The sequence below is a fragment of the Arachis stenosperma genome, unplaced genomic scaffold, assembly GCF_014773155.1.
Source record: "Arachis stenosperma cultivar V10309 unplaced genomic scaffold, arast.V10309.gnm1.PFL2 arast.V10309.gnm1.Scaffold_100028, whole genome shotgun sequence".
In the NCBI taxonomy this organism is placed as follows: Eukaryota; Viridiplantae; Streptophyta; class Magnoliopsida; order Fabales; family Fabaceae; genus Arachis; species Arachis stenosperma.
This window is the reverse complement of record NW_026651370.1, coordinates 1,737,548-1,762,562: the sequence shown is the minus strand read 5'-3', so window position 1 is coordinate 1,762,562 and position 25,015 is coordinate 1,737,548. Positions and strand designations below refer to the sequence as shown.

General features: G+C 38.9%; 1 protein-coding gene across 1 annotated transcript; it reads right to left on the bottom strand.

Annotated features, from left to right (window-relative positions):
• Positions 1-5,129: 5,129 nt before the first annotated feature.
• Positions 5,130-5,519, bottom strand: LOC130959955 (uncharacterized). Its single transcript, XM_057885352.1, has one exon. The coding sequence runs from the start codon at positions 5,517-5,519 to the stop codon at positions 5,130-5,132; it is 390 nt and encodes a 129-aa protein (XP_057741335.1).
• Positions 5,520-25,015: the final 19,496 nt, after the last annotated feature.

Sequence of the window (25,015 nt, the reverse complement as noted above, 5' to 3'; positions counted from 1 at the left end):
GGGCTCTACCTATTCCAGTAGTCGGGGTTACTTTAAGAAATACATGGTCTTCCTCACTAAACTCTAAGGGTCTACGTCTATTATCGGCATAGCTCTTTTGACGACTCTGTGCTGTCTGGATCTTCTGGCGAATCCCCTTTATCTTCTCAGTAGTTTCTTGCACTAAGTCTGGACCCAAGACACTAGCTTCTCCATCATCATTCCAACACAATGGTGTCTGACATCTCCTTCCATAGAGAGCTTCATATGGTGCCATCCCGATACTTTGTTGGTAACTGTTGTTGTAGACGAACTCGACCAACGGCAAATATTTATCCCAACTACCTTGGTTATCCATCACAGAAGATCTTAGCATATCTTCCAATGTCTGGATTGTCCGCTCTGATTGTCCGTCTGTCTGAGGATGGTATGCTGTACTCATATGCAATTCTGTTCCTAAGCTTACTTCACTGTCATTTGAGCTAGCCGCTAACAGAACGTACCCCTCACAATCACTCCCGTTTAAGGTAACTCTTACAGAATTCAGATATAAGGTATATGACAAAAATGGTTTAATATCTAAACTATCAGACGGAATAACAGCAGTTCTTTCAAAGCAATCAAGGAAAACATGATACTTAGATAACCAATCTAAGTATCATGTTTTAGTGAGTAAGTTATGGATTATGTTTATGCAAAAAAAGTTACTCGTAAAATTGGCAACGTTCTAACAAGGAACAGGCTCATATATTAAGTAACAGTTAATAATTAGGAAAAATAAGTTAGTAACACTTAGCTTCTCGTATGACCATGGCATACTGGGAGTTGGGTCGTTACAAGTTGGTATCAGCGTATAGGTTTTTCTATACTGTAAATTTCTGAGCATAGACTTAATGAACCTATGCTCAGAGCAAACACCACTGCATCATTATGGTGTCTGACATTTATTATTCTTATGCAGTACCTCTTTCTTTCTCTGTTCAACCATTCTGTACAAACTTTACATCTTTCACTTTTACAACATCTTAATTCAAACCATCTTTATCAAATTACTCTTTTCTCTTGATCTCTTTTCTCTATTCTGGTTACTCTGTTCTCTGTATCTCTTTACTCTGCTCTGGTTACTCTTTTCTCTGCTTAACGTACGTATTTAAAGCTTATGTAAATCTCGGTATGAATAGTTATTCTGCCCCAAGTATACGACCCAACTTCCAGTATGCCATGGTCATACAAGAAGCTAAGTGTTACCAACTTGTTCTTTCTAATTATTAACTATTACTTAATATATGAGCCTGTTCCTTGTTAGAACGTTGCCAATTTTACGAGTAACTTTTTTTTTGTTGCAGATGTTCAAGTAAAATAAGCAAGCATACACTGAGAGCAATTAAAGCAAGCATAGAGAAATATAGAAATATAGTAGATAATATACATCATGTACACTATAACAAAACATGTAGCGTTTACACAAGATCAAGTCAGTTTCCATCCTCGTCATCCTACGTAGCTAATGTTTACACGACACTCCCAGGGCCTGGCCCATACAAAAAACCGCTAGACTGGCACCCAGGCTAGCCTAACCACTATATAGCTCCTAGCTCTCGGGTGTACTAACACAAGTGAGAGACTATCTATCCGATAACGTTAGACTAGAGTGTCATCAAAAGAATGCCCCTTCCGCGGTCCAACTATATCTACTCGTGGCCTTTCGGAGAATCGCCGTGTGGCTCGTCCATCTCCTCATCCTGCTCGATTTCTATCTCAGGATCCTCCTCCTCCTCATCATCCGCAGTAACAACTATACCCTCAGATCCACCAGAAAACACTGCTGTCACTATGTACAAACCCATTCGCGAGCACAGGTCAGTTCGCGTATATAGGAGCTACCCCACCGTCCGGTAGCGCCGGCTCATCAGGCTGTGGAAAATCAGGGATCGGCTCAGGAGGAAAGTCCCACTCTGGTGGTATCACAGGTATGTAGTCACCAGCTAACTCGGGCTCATCAGGAACGATAGGCTCAGGTTCCACCTCATTCAAAGGTTGAGCTGGTATAGGGTGCTCGGGGTCATCAGGAAAAGGATGTACCGGTGCGTCGAGATGTAGCCAGGATAAGGGAAAGTCGTAAGGAGCATCAGGGTCAAAATGCGGGCTAGATAGAGGATGTTGAAAGGCTCGATTAGGTAACGCATATCGTCCAATACGAGGCTCCAGTCCCATGATGAAGTAACTGTGATGTACCGGATCCTTGTAGACGTAAGGGTCCTCGAACTCATAGAAGATCACGCCCGTCTCCATCTGAGGGGGAGGAAGGGAGAGAAGGGGGTAAGAACTGGGGAGTTCTTAGTAGGGTCGGGGTTATTAGTTACGTTCATTTATTTGGGGTCGATTAACAGACAAATAACATAATATAGCGAAGCAGTAAACAAAAGATAAAAACAGAAAGAGAAAGTAGAGACAATAGAAAGCAGAACACAAACAAAAGAATACAAGAAAATAAAACACAGAAATAGCATACAAGCAGACAAACACAAAAAATAGATCACACACAGAAAGGAATGCAACAGAGAATGATGCGCAGACAAGAATGATGCATGTCTAGTCCTAGTACAGGCCATGAGCTCATGTGTCGGTTAGCACCTGCATTCCCGACATTTATCCGGTCACGAATTCCCGATTTCCCGGATACGATTTTCCGTTCAAATAAATGCGCATGTAATTATTAGCAGCTCTATTGAGATAGCCTCTGCGTTCTACTCGCAGGAAATATTCTCTTGGGAACGGAAACTTGCTGTAGGTATCCTAGTTTCCCTACAGAAGCTCTTGTGAACGGAAAATTGCTGTAGGTATCCTAGTTTCCCTACAGAAGCTCTTGGGTTGCCTCAAGCAACAGATCATCACATAATCATTCTCATTATCATCATTCATCATCATTCTCATTAATCATCATCATTTTCACATTCTTATGCAGTACCTCTTTCTTTCTCTGTTCAATCATTCTGTACAAACTTTACATCTTTCACTTTTACAACATCTTAATTCAAACCATCTTTAGCAAATTACTCTTTTCTCTTGATCTCTTTTCTCTATTCTGGTTACTCTGTTCTCTGTATCTCTTTACTCTGCTCTGGTTACTCTTTTCTCTGCTTAACGTGTGTTTTTAAGACTTATGTAAATTTCGGTATGAATAGTTAGCCTGTCCCAAGTATAGGTTCATTAAGTCTATATTGAAACAGTTTAACTTTTCATATAATACCTAACCCTAGTCGCAACTCAAGGACTAACTATGTTGCCCAAGTTCGTTCACTAATGTATGTCTGCTTTTCTGTCATTAAAACTTTACAGACTTTTTCTTCGATTTTTTTATCTTTTCTTTAACTTTTATCTTTTCTTTATATTTTCCTCACTAACATGTTATTACCACTCCCTAAGTGTTTTATGAAGGTAATTATGAGATTCTGCACTTAAAGTTGTCTTTCTAAAGCTTTTACGGATATCTGCCTTTTTCGCATTATTTTATTATTTTTATTAAAATATTATTTTTATTTAAATATTATTATTTAATATTTTATTATTATTTATTATTTTATTATTAAATTTTCGAAAATTACCTTGCCTTTACCTTTTAACCTTTAAAATTAACTTTTTACCCTGGTAACTTTTAATATTTCTACTTTAACCACCCTAACTTTCAGAAATTACCAAATAACCCCTTAAACACCAAAATAATTACTTCCTTGCCCTTTCTAAGATCTAAAAGGTGTTCTTCAATGTTCTTCACCACACTCAAAGTGTTCTTCATGTTCTTCATATATTCTTCAAATTCTTTCTCTGTTTTTACCCGTTTTTCAGTCTTTTCAGCAACCGATTTTTACTATAATTCATAATAAATTAGCAGCCACTAAAACCCCATCTTTTCTACATGATTTCATCACAAATTGAACCTCAGTTTAAGCCTAGGGTTTCGTTTTCCAGCTGCTCCAAGAACATGAACATAAAGCTTGAATTTCATCAAATTTCATCAAAATTTCACCAAATTTTCACCAAAGATCAATCATATATGCAACCAATTTTTAGCACAGCCAAATAATACAACATTCACACATCTCAAACACAAATAATCAAGATTAATTTCGTGACACCCTACCTGGTTTTGCTGCTCTTAATTCAATCAAACTTTCAGGTGGTCCTTAAGCACTTTTTCCTCCTAAATCACACCAAGAAACACATATTTAACCATGTTTCCTTGAAACCGAATCAAAAGAGAGATGGTGCAGCCAAATCACCTTGATCCCAGCCTTGATAAGTCATATGATCATGTAGAGAAAGAAGAGAGGATCATTTTGGTCGGATTGGAATTTTGATTTGAGTTTTAGTTCAGCAGAAATCAAGCTTTGAAGATTTGGAACTAAGAACTTTTCTCTCTTTTTCTCTCTACCTATTTTCGGCCACAAAGTGAAAATGAGCCAGCCTTGGGGGTTTTGGGGGTGTAGGGTGAGTTGTGATTGGTTGGCTTGGAGGTGGATTAAAATAATATTAAAATATCTCAGGTGTATAACTACTAAAACTAGGTGTATCGGAACACTTGCAAAAACATCTCTAAAATTATTTTCTGAGCTACTAGCATAAATGACACTAGTAACATATTTATTATGAGAATAAAACATGAATAATGAGGCCTTAGCATTGCTAAAGTCATCAGAGAGTACTGATGCTAAGCTGCACCAGTAAACCGTAAACCCGGTTAAACTGATTTTCTGTTTTTAACTAAAACTGACCAGGTAACCTTATAATATCATTCAAGAAAATTTTATTACTAATATAATGATAATATTACCCTATTATCTCTCTTCTCTCATGAATCGAGTCCAGTTCGTCAAACTGAGACTATCTACGAAAAACCGGATCAAAACTCCTAATCGATACGGTTCAAAAACTATGTTCTTCGTAACTGCATTATCGAGCTTGCCCCATAAAAAGTTCTAGCTTAAAGATGACATAATGACAATTAGGATTGAGATACTTGATAATATATCAAAGCTTCTCCCCTTACTGATCCTCCGGAGTTCTCCGTACTTTCAGAAAAGATCTCGCGTACTCGAAAACCGGGGTTGTTACATTCTACCCTCCTAAAAGAAAATTTTGCCCTCAAAATTTCAGTTACTTGAGAATAGATACGGGTAATCAGCTTTCATCTTATCCTCTAGTTCCCAAGTGTGTTCTTCTTCTCCTCTTTGTCCCCAAGCTACTTTGATTAAGCGAACAGTCTTGCCTCTCAGCTGCTTATCACTTCTTTCTATGATCTGAACTGGTGATGCTTGATATGTCAAATCGTTTCGTAACTGTACCGTCTCTGGTTTTAAAATGTGACTCTCGTCGGGAATATATTTCTTAAGTTGTGAGACATGGAAAACATCATGAAGGTTTGACAGATATGGGGGAAGGGCTACTTGATAAGCTACTAGACCGACTCTTTTAAGTATTTGGAAAGGTCCTATGTATCGAGGGTTAAGCAGAATAACCAAGAGAAAAGAGTAACTATTCATACCGAGATTTACATAAGCTTTAAATACGTACGTTAAGCAGAGAAAAGAGTAACCAGAGCAGAGTAAAGAGATACAGAGAACAGAGTAACCAGAATAGAGAAAAGAGATCAAGAGAAAAGAGTAATTTGATAAAGATGGTTTGAATTAAGATTAGGATTCAGCAAGTACAAGCACAGGACTCAGAAATGATGACGACGCTGAGACGGATGAAAGTAGAAGAACCAGAAGCTGTAAGACTAGATCGTAGCAGTCTCTGGAGATACAAGAACAGAATTTGTGTGCCTAGCTCTGGAGATTTACGGCAAAGGATTCTTGTAGAAGCTCATCAAAGTAGATTTTCTATGCATCCTGGAGTAACAAAGATGTATCAGGATTTGAAACAAATGTTCTGGTGGCCGGGTTTAAATAAAGAGGTAGCTGATTATGTCTCAAAATGTTTAACTTGCCAAAAGGTGAAGGTGGAACACCAGAAACCGTCAGGAACCCTGCAACCCTTAGAAATACCACAATGGAAATGGGAGCAGATCACTATGGATTTTGTTATGGGATTGCCAAGGACTTCAACAGGACACGATGCCATTTGGGTAATTGTGGACAGGTTGACAAAATCAGCGCACTTCCTTCCAATTCGAGTTGATTATACCTTAGAAAGGCTGGCACGGATATATATTCAAGAAATCATACGATTGCACGGAATACCTTCGTCAATTGTTTCAGATCGAGATCCGAGGTTTACTTCCAGATTCTGGGGAGCTTTCCAGAAAGCTTTAGGAACAGAATTGCATATGAGTACAGCATACCATCCTCAGACAGACGGACAATCAGAGCGGACAATCCAGACATTGGAAGACATGCTAAGATCTTGTGTGATGGATAACCAAGGTAGTTGGGATAAATATTTGCCGTTAGTCGAGTTCGTCTACAACAACAGTTACCAACAAAGTATCGGGATGGCACCATATGAAGCTCTCTATGGAAGGAGATGTCAGACACCATTGTGTTGGAATGATGATGGAGAAGCTAGTGTCTTGGGTCCAGACTTAGTGCAAGAAACTACTGAGAAGATAAAGGGGATTCGCCAGAAGATCCAGACAGCACAGAGTCGTCAAAAGAGCTATGCCGATAATAAACGTAGACCCTTAGAGTTTAGTGAGGGAGACCATGTATTTCTTAAAGTAACCCCGACTACTGGAATAGGTAGAGCCCTTAAGACTAAAAAGCTTAACCCTCGATACATAGGACCTTTCCAAATACTTAAAAGAGTCGGTCTAGTAGCTTATCAAGTAGCCCTTCCTCCATATCTATTAAACCTTCATGATGTTTTTCATGTCTCGCAACTTAAGAAATATATTCCCGACGAGAGTCATATTTTAAAACCAGAGACGGTACAGTTACGAAACAATTTGACATATTAAGCATCACCAGTTCAGATCGTAGAAAGAAGTGATAAGCAGCTGAGAGGCAAGACTGTTCGCTTAGTCAAAGTAGCTTGGGGACAAAGAGGAGAAGAAGAACACACTTGGGAACTGGAGGATAAGATGAAAGCTGATTACCCGTATCTATTCTCAGGTAACTAAAATTTTGAGGGCAAAATTTTCTTTTAGGAGGGTAGAATGTAACAACCCCGGTTTTCGAGTACGCGATATCTTTTCTGAAAGTACGGAGAACTCCGGAGGATCAGTAAGGGGAGAAGCTTTGATATATTATCAAGTATCTCAATCCTAATTGTCATTATGTCATCTTTAAGCTAGAACTTTTTATGGGGCAAGCTCGATAATGCAGTTACGAAGAACATAGTTTTTGAACCGTATCGATTAGGAGTTTTGATCCGGTTTTTCGTAAATAGTCTCGGTTTGACGAACCGGACTCGATTCATGAGAGAAGAGAGATAATAGGGTAATATCATCATTATATGAGTATTAGAAGCTTCTTGAATGATATTATAAGGTTACCTGGTCAGTTTAGTTAAAAACAAAAAATCGGTTTAACCGGGTTCACAGTTTACTGGTGCAGTTTAGCACCAGCACTCTCTGATGACTTTGGCGATGCCAAGGCATCATTATTCATGTCTTATTCTTATACTAAAAATTTTACTAGTGTCATTTATGCTAGTAGCTCAGAAAATAATTTTTAGAGATGTTTTTGCAAGTGTTCTGATACACCTAGTTTTAGTAGTTATACACCTGAGATATTTTAATATTATTTTAATCCACCTCCAAGCCAACCAATCACAACTCACCCAAAACCCCCAAAACCCCCAAGGCTGGCTCATTTTCACTTTGTGGCCGAAAATAGGTAGAGAGAAAAAGAGAGAAAAGTTCTTAGTTCCAAATCTTCAAAGCTTGATTTCTGCTGAACTAAAACTCAAATCAAAATTCCAATCCGACCAAAATGATCCTCTCTTCTTTCTCTACATGATCATATGACTTATCAAGGCTGGGATCAAGGTGAGTTGGCTGCACCATCTCTCTTTTGATTCGGTTTCAAGGAAACATGGTTAAATATGTGTTTCTTGGTGTGATTTAGGAGGAAAAAGTGCTTAAGGACCACCTGAAAGTTTGATTGAATTAAGAGCAGCAAAACCAGGTAGGGTGTCACGAAATTAATCTTGATTATTTGTTTTTGAGATGTGTGAATGTAGTATTATTTGGCTGTGCTAAAAATTGGTTGCATATATGATTGATTCTTGGTGAAAATTTGGTGAAATTTTGATGAAATTTGATGAAATGCAAGCTTTATGTTCATGTTCTTGGAGCAGCTGGAAAAACGAAACCCTAGGCTTAAATTGAGGTTCAATTTGTGATGAAATCATGTAGAAAAGATGGGGTTTTAGTGGCTGCTAATTTATTATGAATTATAGTAAAAATCGGTTGCTGAAAAGACTGAAAAACGGGTAAAAACAGAGAAAGAATTTGAAGAATATATGAAGAACATGAAGAACACTTTGAGTGTGGTGAAGAACATTGAAGAACACCTTTTAGATCTTAGAAAGGGCAAGGAAGTAATTATTTTGGTGTTTAAGGGGTTATTTGGTAATTTCTGAAAGTTAGGGTGGTTAAAGTAGAAATATTAAAAGTTACCGGGGTAAAAAGTAAATTTTAAAGGTTAAAAGTAAAAGTGAGTTAATTTTCGAAAATTTAATAATAAAATAATAAATAATAATAAAATATTAAATAATAATATTTAATTAAAAATAATATTTTAATAAAAATAATAAAATAATGCAGAAAAGGCAGTTTTCTGTAAAAGCTTTAGAAAGACAATTTTAAGTGCAGAATCTCATAATTACCTTCATAAAACACTTAGGGAGTGGTAAGAACATATTAGTGAGGCAAGATAAATAAAAGATAAAAAGTTGAAGAAAAGATAAAAATCGAAGAAAAAGTCTGTAAAGTTTTAATGACAGAAAAGCAGACAGACATTAGTGAACGAACTAGGGCAACATAGTTAGTCCTTGAGTTGCGACTAGGGTTAGGTATTGTATGAAAAGTTAAACTGTTTCAGTATAGACTTAATGAACCTATACTTGGGACAGGCAAACTATTCATACCGAGATTTACATAAACTTTAAATACGTACGTTAAGCAGAGAAAAGAGTAACCAGAGCAGAGTAAAGAGATACAGAGAACAGAGTAACCAGAATAGAGAAAAGAGATCAAGAGAAAAGAGTAATTTGATAAAGATGGTTTGAATTAAGATGTTGTAAAAGTGAAAGATGTAAAGTTTGTACAGAATGATTGAACAGAGAAAGAAAGAGGTACTGCATAAGAATATGAAAATGATGATGATTAATGAGAATGATGATGAATGATGATAATGAGAATGATTATGTAATGATCTGTTGCTTGAGGCAACCCAAGAGCTTCTGTAGGGAAACTAGGATACCTACAGCAATTTTCCGTTCACAAGAGCTTCTGTAGGGAAACTAGGATACCTACAGTAAGTTTTCGTTCCCAAGAGAATATTTCCTGTGAGTAGAACGCAGAGGCTGTCTCAATAAAGCTGCTAATAATTACATGCGCATTTATTTGAACGGAAAATCGTATCCGGGAAATCGGGAATTCGTGACCGGATAAATGTCGGGAATGCAGGTGCTAACCGACACATGAGCTCATGGCCTGTACTAGGACTAGACATGCATCATTCTTGTCTGCGCATCATTCTCTGTTGCATTCCTTTCTGTGTGTGATCTATTTCTTTGTGTTTGTCTGCTTGTATGCTATTTCTATGTTTTATTTTCTTGTATTCTTTTGTTTGTGTTCTGCTTTCTATTGTCTCTACTTTCTCTTTCTGTTTTTATCTTTTGTTTACTGCTTCGCTATATTATGTTATTTGTCTGTTAATCGACCCCAAATAAATGAACGTAACTAATAACTCCGACCCTACTAAGAACTCCCCAGTTCTTACCCCCTTCTCTCCCTTCCTCCCCCTCAGATGGAGACGGGCGTGATCTTCTATGAGTTCGAGGACCCTTACGTCTACGAGGATCCGGTACATCACAGTTATTTCATCATGGGATTGGAGCCTCGTATTAGACGATATGCGTTACCTAATCGAGCCTTTCAACATCCTCTGTCTAGCCCGCATTTTGACCCTGATGCTCCTTACGACTTTCCCTTATCCTGGCTACATCATGACGCACCGGTACATCCTTTTCCTGATGACCCCGAGCACCCTATACCAGCTCATCCTTTGAATGAGGTGGAACCTGAGCCTATCGTTCCTGATGAGCCCGAGTTAGTTGGTAACACTTAGCTTCTTGTATGACCATGGCATACTGGGAGTTGGGTCGTTACAAGTTGGTATCAGAGCAGTTCGTTCCCAGTAGAGCCTGGGGAGTGGACTGACTATGCTTTATTGCATGCTCTGTTTGTGTGTCTCATGCTGTTAGGGTATCTTCAAGATACATTTGGCATGAATGTCTATGAGTGCTCATTTTGGGAGTGTTCGTGCCTTACTTGAAATATTAAGACTGATCACCTTAATGTTGATTGTTTGGTGCGGATAGGACCTTAATGACTGCGAATAGGCATAGTTTTATCGAGCTCTAAACGACAAATCGATGCGAGGTACAGCTATCCTCATAGCTGTTATGATTTCCATGGCTATGGCCATGTTAGATTTGGATGCTGTAAGGAATGAACGCTTGTTTTACTTATAAAGAATCTAGACACACAGCTAGGATCTACCCAAGAAAGTTTGTTCAGAATCCAGTGCGAACCCAGCAATAAAGTCGAGTGTCTGCCATGACTGCTGATGATGCTTAGCAATCAGACGCCCTGATCCAAGGTCAGTGTTACGCCAAGAATCGATCTCTAACTGTACTATATGATTCGGGTGCATCGCATTCCTTTGTTTCTTTAACTGTTGCTCGTGAGTTGGGACTAGATTTCTCTGAGTTGAACTTTGATCTAATTGTTCATACACCTGCATCCCAAAATGCTTTGACCAGTCTAGTGTGCCTGCAAGTACCATTTACTATTAGGAATAGGACTTCCATACATGATTTAATCTGTTTGCCTCCATGTGGTCTAGAAGTTATTCTAGGGCTAGATTGGTTATCTAAGTATCATATTTTCCTTGATTACTATGAAAGAACTGCTATTATTCCGTCTGATAGTTTAGATATTAAACCATTTTTGTCATATACCTTATATCTGAATTCTGTAAGAGTTACCTTAAACGGGAGTGATTGTGAGGGGTACGTTCTGTTAACGGCTAGCTCAAATGACAGTGAAGTAAGCTTAGAACAAATCCGAGTGGTGAAGGAATTTCCTGATGTTTTCCCGGACGACATACCTGAGTTTCCTCCTCAGCGAGAGATAGAATTCAGCATTGAACTTGTACCTGGAACCGGACCGATTTCCATAGCACCGTACCGGATGTCACCACTGGAACTTGCAGAATTGAAGAAGCAGTTGGATGAGCTACTTGGCAAGAAATTTATTCGTCCCAGTGCATCACCTTGGGGAGCTCCGGTATTGCTAGTAAAGAAGAAGGATGGTGGAATGAGACTTTGTGTAGATTACCGACAGTTAAATAAAGTCACTATCAAGAACAAGTACCCACTTCCACGAATAGATGACTTGATGGATCAGTTAAAAGGTGCAACTGTGTTTTCGAAGATTGATTTGCGATCAGGCTATCACCAGATTCGAGTGAAAGAATCAGATATACCGAAGACTGCATTTAGAACTCGATATGGTCACTATGAGTATACGGTTATGTCGTTTGGACTAACTAATGCTCCCGCGATTTTCATGGATTACATGAATCGTATTTTCCGTCCGTACCTTGATCAGTTCATAATAGTTTTCATAGACGATATTCTCATTTATTCGAAGATAGAAGGAGAGCATGAAGAGCATCTAAGGGCTGTATTGCAGATACTGAGGACTCGAAAGTTATATGCTAAACTATCAAAGTGCGAGTTCTGGACAGAGAAGGTGGCATTTTTGGGACATGTTATATCACAGGGAGGAATTGCAGTGGATCCTTCAAAAATTGAAGCAGTAGTGCAATGGGAACCACCTACGACCGTTACAGAAGTTCGGAGTTTTCTCGGACTTGCTAGATATTACCGGAGGTTCATCAAAGGATTTTCACAGATAGCCTTACCTTTGACTTACCTTACACGAAAGGAAGTTCCGTTCGTTTGGACGGCTGAGTGTGATAGAAGTTTCAAGATGCTTAAGGAGAAGTTAACAACTGCACCTGTATTAGTACTACCCGACCCACAGAAACCTTTTGAAGTATACTGTGACGCCTCTCATAAAGGACTTGGCTGTGTGCTGATGCAAGACAAAAATGTGGTGGCTTATGCTTCCCGGCAGCTGAGACCTCATGAACGAAATTATCCGACGCATGACTTAGAGTTGGCTGCAGTGGTGTTTGCTCTGAAGATTTGGAGGCACTATTTGTATGGCGCTCAACTAGAAGTTTTCTCTGACCACAAAAGTTTAAAGTATATCTTTGACCAGAAGGATCTTAATATGCGACAGCGGAGGTGGATGGAGTTCCTGAAGGATTATGATTTTAAGTTAAGTTATCACCCAGGAAAAGCAAACGTGGTGGCAGACGCCTTGAGCAGGAAGAATTTGAGTATCTCTTGGATGATGATAAAGGAATAGAAGTTACTTGCGGAATTTGAGGACCTTAAGTTGGCTATGACTGAGACGTTAAGTGGAGTCTGTTTGGCCCAATTGCATATAACACCAGATTTTAAGATTAGGATTCAGCAAGCACAAGCACAGGACTCACAAATGATGACGACGCTGAGACGGATGAAAGTAGAAGAACCAGAAGCTGTAAGACTAGATCGTAGCAGTCTCTGGAGATACAAGAACAGAATTTGTGTGCCTAGCTCTGGAGATTTACGGCAAAGGATTCTTGTAGAAGCTCATCAAAGTAGATTTTCTATGCATCATGGAGTAACAAAGATGTATTAGGATTTGAAACAAATGTTCTGGTGGCCGGGTTTAAACAAAGAGGTAGCTAATTATGTCTCAAAATGTTTAACTCGCCAGAAGGTGAAGGTGGAACACCAGAAACCGTCAGGAACCCTGCAACCCTTAGAAATACCACAATGGACAGGCTGACAAAATCATCGCACTTCCTTCCAATTCGAGTTGATTATACCTTAGAAAGGCTGGCACGGATATATATTCAAGAAATCGTACGATTGCACGGAATACCTTCATCAATTGTTTCAGACCGAGATCCGAGGTTTACTTCCAGATTCTGGGGAGCTTTCCAGAAAGCTTTAGGAACAGAATTGCATATGAGTACAGCATACCATCCTCAGACAGACGGACAATCAGAGCGGACAATCCAGACATTGGAAGATATGCTAAGATCTTGTGTGATGGATAACCAAGGTAGTTGGGATAAATATTTGCCGTTGGTCGAGTTCGTCTACAATAACAGTTACCAACAAAGTATCGGGATGGCACCATATGAAGCTCTCTATGGAAGGAGATGTCAGACACCATTGTGTTGGAATGATGATGGAGAAGCTAGTGTCTTGGGTCCAGACTTAGTGCAAGAAACTACTGAGAAGATAAAGGGGATTCGCCAGAAGATCTAGACAGCACAGAGTCGTCAAAAGAGCTATGCCGATAATAAACGTAGACCCTTAGAGTTTAGTGAGGGAGACCATGTATTTCTTAAAGTAACCCCGACTACTGGAATAGGTAGAGCCCTTAAGACTAAAAAGCTTAACCCTCGATACATAGGACCTTTCCAAATACTTAAAAGAGTCGGTCTAGTAGCTTATCAAGTAGCCCTTCCTCCATATCTATCAAACCTTCATGATGTTTTTCATGTCTCGCAACTTAAGAAATATATTCCCGGCGAGAGTCACATTTTAACACCAGAGACAGTACAGTTACGAAACGATTTGACATATCAAGCATCACCAGTTCAGATCGTAGAAAGAAGTGATAAGCAGCTGAGAGGCAAGACTGTTCGCTTAGTCAAAGTAGCTTGGGGACAAAGAGGAGAAGAAGAACACACTTAGGAACTGGAGGATAAGATGAAAGCTGATTACCCGTATCTATTCTCAGGTAACTGAAATTTTGAGGGCAAAATTTTCTTTTAGGAGGGTAGAATGTAACAACCCCGGTTTTCGAGTACGCGATATCTTTTCTGAAAGTACGGAGAACTCCGGAGGATCAGTAAGGGGAGAAGCTTTGATATATTATCAAGTATCTCAATCCTAATTGTCATTATGTCATCTTTAAGCTAGAACTTTTTATGGGGCAAGCTCGATAATGCAGTTACGAAGAACATAGTTTTTGAACCGTATCGATTAGGAGTTTTGATCCGGTTTTTCGTAAATAGTCTCAGTTTGACGAACCAGACTCGATTCATGAGAGAAGAGAGATAATAGGGTAATATTATCATTATATTAGTAATAAATTTTTCTTGAATGATATTATAAGGTTACCTGGTCAGTTTTAGTTAAAAACAGAAAATCGGTTTAACCGGGTTCACAGTTTACTGGTGCAGCTTAGCACCAGCACTCTCTGATGACTTTAGCAATGCCAAGGCATCATTATTCATGTCTTATTCTTATACTAAAAATGTTACTAGTGTCATTTATGCTAGTAGCTCAGAAAATAATTTTTAGAGATGTTTTTGCAAGTGTTCCGATACACCTAGTTTTAGTAGTTATACACCTGAGATATTTTAATATTATTTTAATCCACCTCCAAGCCAACCAATCACAACTCACCCTACACCCCCAAAACCCCCAAGGCTGGCTCATTTTCACTTTGTGGCCGAAAATAGGTAGAGAGAAAAAGAGAGAAAAGTTCTTAGTTCCAAATCTTCAAAGCTTGATTTCTGCTGAACTAAAACTCAAATCAAAATTCCAATCCGACCAAAATGATCCTCTCTTCTTTCTCTACATGATCATATGACTTATCAAGGCTGGGATCAAGGTGAGTTGGCTGCACCATCTCTCTTTTGATTCGGTTTCAAGGAAACATGGTTAAATATGTGTTTCTTGGTGTGATTTAGGAGGAAAAAGTGCTTAAGGACCACCTGAAAGTTTGATTGAATTAAGAGCAGCAAAACCAGGTAGGGTGTCACGAAATTAATCTTGATTATTTGTGTTTGAGATGTGTGAATGTAGTATTATTTGGCTGTGCTAAAAATTGGTTGCATATATGATTGATTCTTGGTGAAAATTTGGTGAAATTTTGATGAAATTTGATGAAATGCAAGCTTTATGTTCATGTTCTTGGAGCAGCTGGAAAAACGAAACCCTAGGCTTAAATTGAGGTTCAATTTGTGATAAAATCATGTAGAAAAGATGGGGTTTTAGTGGCTGCTAATTTATTATGAATTATAGCAAAAATCGGTTGCTGAAAAGACTGAAAAACGGGTAAAAACAGAGAAAGAATTTGAAGAATATATGAAGAACATGAAGAACACTTTGAGTGTGGTGAAGAACATTGAAGAACACCTTTTAGATCTTAGAAAGGGCAAGGAAGTAATTATTTTGGTGTTTAAGGGGTTATTTGGTAATTTCTGAAAGTTAGGGTGGTTAAAGTAGAAATATTAAAAGTTACCGGGGTAAAAAGTAAATTTTAAAGGTTAAAAGTAAAAGTGAGTTAATTTTCGAAAATTTAATAATAAAATAATAAATAATAATAAAATATTAAATAATAATATTTAATTAAAAATAATATTTTAATAAAAATAATAAAATAATGCAGAAAAGGCGGTTTTCTGTAAAAGCTTTAGAAAGACAATTTTAAGTGCAGAATCTCATAATTACCTTCATAAAACACTTAGGGAGTGGTAAGAACATATTAGTGAGGCAAAGATAAATAAAAGATAAAAAGTTGAAGAAAAGATAAAAATCGAAGAAAAAGTCTGTAAAGTTTTAATGACAGAAAAGCAGACAGACATTAGTGAACGAACTAGGGCAACATAGTTAGTCCTTGAGTTGCGACTAGGGTTAGGTATTGTATGAAAAGTTAAACTATTTCAGTATAGACTTAATGAACCTATACTTGGGACAGGCAAACTATTCATACCGAGATTTACATAAACTTTAAATACGTACGTTAAGCAGAGAAAGAGTAACCAGAGCAGAGTAAAGAGATACAGAGAACAGAGTAACCAGAATAGAGAAAAGAGATCAAGAGAAAAGAGTAATTTGATAAAGATGGTTTGAATTAAGATGTTGTAAAAGTGAAAGATGTAAAGTTTGTACAGAATGATTGAACAGAGAAAGAAAGAGGTACTGCATAAGAATATGAAAATGATGATGATTAATGAGAATGATGATGAATGATGATAATGAGAATGATTATGTGATGATCTGTTGCTTGAGGCAACCCAAGAGCTTCTGTAGGGAAACTAGGATACCTACAGCAATTTTCCGTTCACAAGAGCTTCTGTAGGGAAACTAGGATACCTACAGTAAGTTTCCGTTCCCAAGAGAATATTTCCTGCGAGTAGAACGCAGAGGCTGTCTCAATAGAGCTGCTAATAATTACATGCGCATTTATTTGAACGGAAAATCGTATCCGGGAAATCGGGAATTCGTGACCGGATAAATGTCGGGAATGCAGGTGCTAACCGACACATGAGCTCATGGCCTGTACTAGGACTAGACATGCATCATTCTTGTCTGCGCATCATTCTCTGTTGCATTCCTTTCTGTGTGTGATCTATTTCTTTGTGTTTGTCTGCTTGTATGCTATTTCTATGTTTTATTTTCTTGTATTCTTTTGTTTGTGTTCTGCTTTCTATTGTCTCTACTTTCTCTTTCTGTTTTTATCTTTGTTTACTGCTTCGCTATATTATGTTATTCGTCTGTTAATCGACCCCAAATAAATGAACGTAACTAATAACCCCGACCCTACTAAGAACTCCCCAGTTCTTACCCCCTTCTCTCCCTTCCTCCACCTCAGATGGAGACGGGCGTGATCTTCTATGAGTTCGAGGACCCTTACGTCTACGAGGATCCGGTACATCACAGTTATTTCATCATGGGATTGGAGCCTCGTATTAGACGATATGCGTTACCTAATCGAGCCTTTCAACATCCTCTGTCTAGCCCGCATTTTGACCCTGATGCTCCTTACGACTTTCCCTTATCCTGGCTACATCCCGACGCACCTGTACATCCTTTTCCTGATGACCCCGAGCACCCTATACCAGCTCAACCTTTGAATGAGGTGGAACCTGAGCCTATCGTTCCTGATGAGCCCGAGTTAGCTGGTGACTACGTACCTGTGATACCACCAGAGTGGGACTTTCCTCCTGAGCCGATCCCTGATTTTCCACAGCTTGATGAGCCGGCACTACCGGACGGTGGGGTAGCTCCTATATACGCGAACGGACCTGTGCTCGCGAATGGTTTTGTACATAGTGACAGCAGTGTTTTCTGGTGGATCTGAGGGTATAGTTGTTGCTGCGGATGATGAGGAGGAGGAGGATCCTGAGATAGAAATCGAGCAGGATGAGGAGATGGACGAGCCACACGGCGATTCTCCGAACGGCCACGAGTAGATATAGTTGGACCCAACTCCCAGTATGCCATGGTCATACAAGAAGCTAAGTGTTACCAACTTGTTTTTCCTAATTATTAACTATTACTTAATATATGAGCCTGTTCCTTGTTAGAACGTTGCCAATTTTACGAGTAACTTTTTTTTTTTTTTGCAGATGTTCAAGTAAAATAAGCAAGCATACATTGAGAGCAATTAAAGCAAGCATAGAGAAATATAGAAATATAGTAGATAATATACATCATGTACACTATAACAAAACATGTAGCGTTTACACAAGATCAAGTCAGTTTCCATCCTCGTCATCCTACGTAGCTAATGTTTACACGACACTCCCAGGGCCTGGCCCATACAAAAAGCCGCTAGACTGGCACCCAGGCTAGCCTAACCACTATATAGCTCCTAGCTCTCGGGTGTACTAACACAAGTGAGAGACTATCTATCCGATAATGTTAGACTAGAGTGTCATCAAAAGAATGCCCCTTCCGCGGTCCAACTATATCTACTCGTGGCCGTTCGGAGAATCGCCGTGTGGCTCGTCCATCTCCTCATCCTGCTCGATTTCTATCTCAGGATCCTCCTCCTCCTCATCATCCGCAGCAACAACTATACCCTCAGATCCACCAGAAAACACTGCTGTCACTATGTACAAAACCATTCGCGAGCACAGGTCCGTTCGCGTATATAGGAGCTACCCCACCGTCCGGTAGTGCCGGCTCATCAGGCTGTGGAAAATCAGGGATCGGCTCAGGAGGAAAGTCCCACTCTGGTGGTATCACAGGTACGTAGTCACCAGCTAACTCGGGCTCATTAGGAACGATAGGCTCAGGTTCCACCTCATTCAAAGGTTGAGTTGGTATAGGGTGCTCGGGTCATCAGGAAAAGGATGTACCGGTGCGTCGGGATGTAGCCAGGATAAGGGAAAGTCGTAAGGAGCATCAGGGTCAAAATGCGGGCTAGACAGAGGATGTTGAAAGGCTCGATTAGGTAACGCATATCGTCTAATACGAGGCTCCAATCCCATGATGAAATAACTGTGATGTACCGGATCCTCGTAGACGTAAGGGTCCTCGAACTCATAGAAGATCACGCCCATTTCCATCTGGGGGAGGAAGGGAGAGAAGGGGGTAAGAACTGGGGAGTTCTTAGTAGGGTCGGGGTTATTAGTTACGTTCATTTATTTGGGGTCGATTAACAGACGAATAACATAATACAGCGAAGCAGTAAACAAAAGATAAAACAGAAAGAGAAAGTAGAGACAATAGAAAGCAGAACACAAACAAAAGAATACAAGAAAATAAAACATAGAAATAGCATACAAGCAGACAAACACAAAGAAATAGATCACACACAGAAAGGAATGCAACAGAGAATGATGCGCAGACAAGAATGATGCATGTCTAGTCCTAGTACAGGCCATGAGCTCATGTGTCGGTTAGCACCTGCATTCCCGACATTTATCCGGTCACGAATTCCCGATTTCCCGGATACGATTTTCCGTTCAAATAAATGCGCATGTAATTATTAGCAGCTCTATTGAGACAGCCTCTGCGTTCTACTCGCAGGAAATATTCTCTTGGGAACGGAAACTTACTGTAGGTATCCTAGTTTCCCTACAGAAGCTCTTGTGAACGGAAAATTGCTGTAGGTATCCTAGTTTCCCTACAGAAGCTCTTGGGTTGCCTCAAGCAACAGATCATCACATAATCATTCTCATTATCATCATTCATCATCATTCTCATTAATCATCATCATTTTCATATTCTTATGCAGTACCTCTTTCTTTCTCTGTTTAATCATTCTGTACAAACTTTACATCTTTCACTTTTACAACATCTTAATTCAAACCATCTTTATCAAATTACTCTTTTCTCTTGATCTCTTTTCTCTATTCTGGTTACTCTGTTCTCTGTATCTCTTTACTCTGCTCTGGTTACTCTTTTCTCTGCTTAACGTACGTATTTAAAGCTTATGTAAATCTCGGTATGAATAGTTATTCTGCCCCAAGTATAGGTTCATTAAGTCTATACTGAAACAGTTTAACTTTTCATACAATACCTAACCCTAGTCGCAACTCAAGGACTAACTATGTTGCCCTAGTTCGTTCACTAATGTCTGTTTGCTTTTCTGTCATTAAAACTTTACAGACTTTTTCTTCGATTTTTATCTTTTCTTCAACTTTTTATCTTTTATTTATCTTTGCCTCACTAATATGTTCTTACCACTCCCTAAGTGTTTTATGAAGGTAATTATGAGATTCTGCGCTTAAAATTGTCTTTCTAAAGCTTTTACAGAAAATTGCCTTTTCTGCATTATTTTATTATTTTTATTAAAATATTATTTTTAATTAAATATTATTATTTAATATTTTATTATTATTTATTATTTTATTATTAAATTTTCGAAAATTAACTCACTTTTACTTTTAACCTTTAAAATTTACTTTTTACCACCCGTAACTTTTAATATTTCTACTTTTACCACCCTAACTTTCAGAAATTACCAAACAACCCCTATAACACCAAAATAATTACTTCCTTGCCCTTTCTAAGATCTAAAAGGTGTTCTTCAATGTTCTTCACCACACTCAAAGTGTTCTTCATGTTCTTCATATATTCTTCAAATTCTTTCTCTGTTTTTACCCGTTTTTCAGTTTTTCAGCAACCGATTTTTACTATAATTCATAATAAATTAGCAGCCACTAAAACCCCATCTTTTCTACATGATTTCATCACAAATTGAACCTCAATTTAAGCCTAGGGTTTCGTTTTTCCAGCTGCTCCAAGAACATGAACATAAAGCTTGCATTTCATCAAATTTCATCAAAATTTCACCAAATTTTCACCAAGAATCAATCATATATGCAACCAATTTTTAGCACAGCCAAATAATACTACATTCACACATCTCAAACACAAATAATCAAGATTAATTTCGTGACACCCTACCTGGTTTTGCTGCTCTTAATTCAATCAAACTTTCAGGTGGTCCTTAAGCACTTTTTCCTCCTAAATCACACCAAGAAACACATATTTAACCATGTTTCCTTGAAACAGAATCAAAAGAGAGATGGTGCAGCCAACTCACCTTGATCCCAGCCTTGATAAGTCATATGATCATGTAGAGAAAGAAGAGAGGATCATTTTGGTCGGATTGGAATTTTGATTTGAGTTTTAGTTCAGCAGAAATCAAGCTTTGAAGATTTGGAACTAAGAACTTTTCTCTCTTTTTCTCTCTACCTATTTTCGGCCACAAAGTGAAAATGAGCCAGCCTTGGGGGTTTTGGGGGTGTAGGGTGAGTTGTGATTGGTTGGCTTGGAGGTGGATTAAAATAATATTAAAATATCTCAGGTGTATAACTACTAAAACTAGGTGTATCGGAACACTTGCAAAAACATCTCTAAAAATTATTTTCTGAGCTACTAGCATAAATGACACTAGTAACATTTTTAGTATAAGAATAAGACATGAATAATGATGCCTTGGCATTGCTAAAGTCATCAGAGAGTGCTGGTGCTAAGCTGCACCAGTAAACTGTGAACCCGGTTAAACCGATTTTCTGTTTTTAACTAAAACTGACCAGGTAACCTTATAATATCATTCAAGCATTTTCTAATACTAATATAATGATAATATTATACTATTATCTCTATCCTCTCATGAATCGAGTCCGGTTCGTCAAACAAAGACTATTTACGAGAATCAGAATCAAAACTGCCAATCGATACGGTTCAAAAACTAGGTTCTTCGCGATTGCATTATCGAGCTTGCCTCAAAGGAGGTTCTAGCTTAAGGATGACATAATGATAATGAGGATTGAGATGCTTGATGATATAATAGAGGTGTTTCCTTTACTGATCTTCCGGAGAAATTCGTACTTTCAGAAAAGATCTCATGTACTCGAAAATCAGGGTTATTACATTCCACCCTCCTAAAAGAAAATTTTGCCCTCAAAATTTCAGTTACCTAGGAATAGATGCGGGTAATTAGCTTTCATCTTATCTTCTAGTTTCCAAGTGTGCTCTTCTTCTCCCCTTGGTTCTCATGTTACTTTGACTAAGCGAACAGTCTTGCCTCTTAGCTGCTTATCACTTCTTTCTACGATCTGAACTGGTGATGCTTGATATGTCAAATCGTTTCGTAACTGTACCGTCTCTGGTTTTAAAATGTGACTCTCGTCGGGAATATATTTCTTAAGTTGTGAGACATGGAAAACATCATGAAGGTTTGACAGATATGGGGGAAGGGCTACTTGATAAGCTACTAGACCGACTCTTTTAAGTATTTGGAAAGGTCCTATGTATCGAGGGTTAAGCTTTTTAGTCTTAAGGGCTCTACCTATTCCAGTAGTCGGGGTTACTTTAAGAAATACATGGTCTCCCTCACTAAACTCTAAGGGTCTACGTCTATTATCGGCATAGCTCTTTTGACGACTCTGTGCTGTCTGGATCTTCTGGCGAATCCCCTTTATCTTCTCAGTAGTTTCTTGCACTAAGTCTGGACCCAAGACACTAGCTTCTCCATCATCATTCCAACACAATGGTGCCATCCCGATACTTTGTTGGTAACTGTTATTGTAGACGAACTCGACCAACGGCAAATATTTATCCCAACTACCTTGGTTATCCATCACACAAGATCTTAGCATATCTTCCAATGTCTGGATTGTCCGCTCTGATTGTCCGTCTGTCTGAGGATGGTATGCTGTACTCATATGCAATTCTGTTCCTAAAGCTTTCTGGAAAGCTCCCCAAAATCTGGAAGTAAACCTCGGATCTCGATCTGAAACAATTGATGAAGGTATTCCGTGTAATCGTACGATTTCTTGAATATATATCCGTGCCAGCCTTTCTAATGTATAGTCAACTCGAATTGGAAGGAAGTGCGCTGATTTTGTCAACCTGTCCACAATTATCCAAATGGCATCGTGTCCTGTTGAAGTCCTTGGCAATCCCATAACAAAATCCATAGTGATCTGCTCCCATTTCCATTGTGGTATTTCTAAGGGTTGCAGGGTTCCTGACGGTTTCTGGTGTTCCACCTTCACCTTCTGGCAAGTTAAACATTTTGAGACATAATCAGCTACCTCTTTGTTTAAACCCGGCCACCCGAACATTTGTTTCAAATCCTGATACATCTTTGTTACTCCAGGATGCATAGAAAATCTACTTTGATGAGCTTCTACAAGAATCCTTTGCCGTAAATCTCCAGAGCTAGGCACACAAATTCTGTTCTTGTATCTCCAGAGACTCCTACGATCTAGTCTTACAGCTTCTGGTTCTTCTACTTTCATCCGTCTCAGCGTCGTCATCATTTCTGAGTCCTGTGCTTGTGCTTGCTGAATCCTAATCTTAAAATCTGGTGTTATATGCAATTGGGCCAAACAGACTCCACTTAACGTCTCAGTCATAGCCAACTTAAGGTCCTCAAATTCCGCAAGTAACTTCTCTTCCTTTATCATCATCCAAGAGATACTCAAATTCTTCCTGCTCAAGGCGTCTGCCACCACGTTCGCTTTTCCTGGGTGATAACTTAACTTAAAATCATAATCTTTCAGGAACTCCATCCACCTTCGCTGTCGCATATTAAGATCCTTCTGGTCAAAGATATACTTTAAACTTTGTGGTCAGAGAAAACTTCTAGTTGAGCGCCATACAAATAGTGCCTCCAGATCTTCAGAGCAAACACCACTGCAGCCAACTCTAAGTCATGCGTCGGATAATTTCGTTCATGAGGTCTCAGCTGCCGGGAAGCATAAGCCACCACATTTTTGTCTTGCATCAGCACATATCCAAGTCCTTTATGAGAGGCATCACAGTATACTTCAAAAGGTTTCTGTGGGTCGGGTAGTACTAATACAGGTGCAGTTGTTAACTTCTCCTTAAGCATCTTGAAACTTCTATCACACTCAGCCGTCCAAACGAACGGAACTTCCTTTCGTGTAAGGTAAGTCAAAGGTAAGGCTATCTGTGAAAATCCTTTGATGAACCTCCGGTAATATCTAGCAAGTCCGAGAAAACTCCGAACTTCTGTAACGGTCGTAGGTGGTTCCCATTGCACTACTGCTTCAATTTTTGAAGGATCCACTGCAATTCCTCCCTGTGATATAACATGTCCCAAAAATGCCACCTTCTCTGTCCAGAACTCGCACTTTGATAGTTTAGCATATAACTTTCGAGTCCTCAGTATCTGCAATACAGCCCTTAGATGCTCTTCATGCTCTCCTTCTGTCTTCGAATAAATGAGAATATCGTCTATGAAAACTACTACGAACTGATCAAGGTACGGACGGAAAATACGATTCATGTAATCCATGAAAATCGCGGGAGCATTAGTTAGTCCAAACGACATAATCGTATACTCATAGTGACCATATCGAGTTCTAAATGCAGTCTTCGGTATATCTGATTCTTTCACTCGAATCTGGTGATAGCCTGATCGTAAATCAATCTTCGAAAACACAGTTGCACCTTTTAACTGATCCATCAAGTCATCTATTCGTGGAAGTGGATACTTGTTCTTGATAGTGACTTTGTTTAACTGTCGGTAATCTACGCAAAGCTCATTCCACCATCCTTCTTCTTTACTAGCAATACCGGAGCTCCCCAAGGTGATGCACTGGGACGAATAAATTTCTTGCCAAGTAGCTCATCCAACTGCTTCTTCAATTCTGCAAGTTCCAGTGGTGACATCCGGTACGATGCTATGGAAATCGGTCCGGTTCCAGGTACAAGTTCAATGCTGAATTCTATCTCTCGCTGAGGAGGAAACTCAGGTATGTCGTCCGGGAAAACATCAGGAAATTCCTTCACCACTCGGATTTGTTCTAAGCTTACTTCACTATCATTTGAGCTAGCCGCTAACAGAACGTACCCCTCACAATCACTCCCGTCTAAGGTAACTCTTACAGAATTCAGATATAAGGTATATGACAAAAATGGTTTAATATCTAAACTATCAGACGGAATAATAGTAGTTCTTTCATAGTAATCAAGGAAAATATGATACTTAGATAACCAATCTAGCCCTAGAATAACTTCTAGACCACATGGAGGAAAACAGATTAAATCATGTATGGAAGTCCTATTCCTAATAGTAAATGGTACTTGCAGGCACACCAAACTAGTCAAAGCATTTTGGGACGCAGGTGTATGGACAATTAGATCAATGTTTAACTCAGAAAAATCTAGTCCCAACTCACGAGCAACAGTTAAAGAAACAAAGGAATGCGATGCACCCGAGTCATACAGTACAGTTAGAAATCGATCTTTGACAATACACTGACCTTGGATCAGGGCGTCTGATTACATAGCATCATCAGCAGTCATAGCAAACACTCGACCTTGTTGCTGGGTTCGCGCTGGATTCTGGGTAAACCTCTTTGGGCAATTCTTAGCCATATGCCCTGGTTCGTTATAAATATAACACTTGAATGTTCCAAACAAACAGGGTCTATTACCATGATCT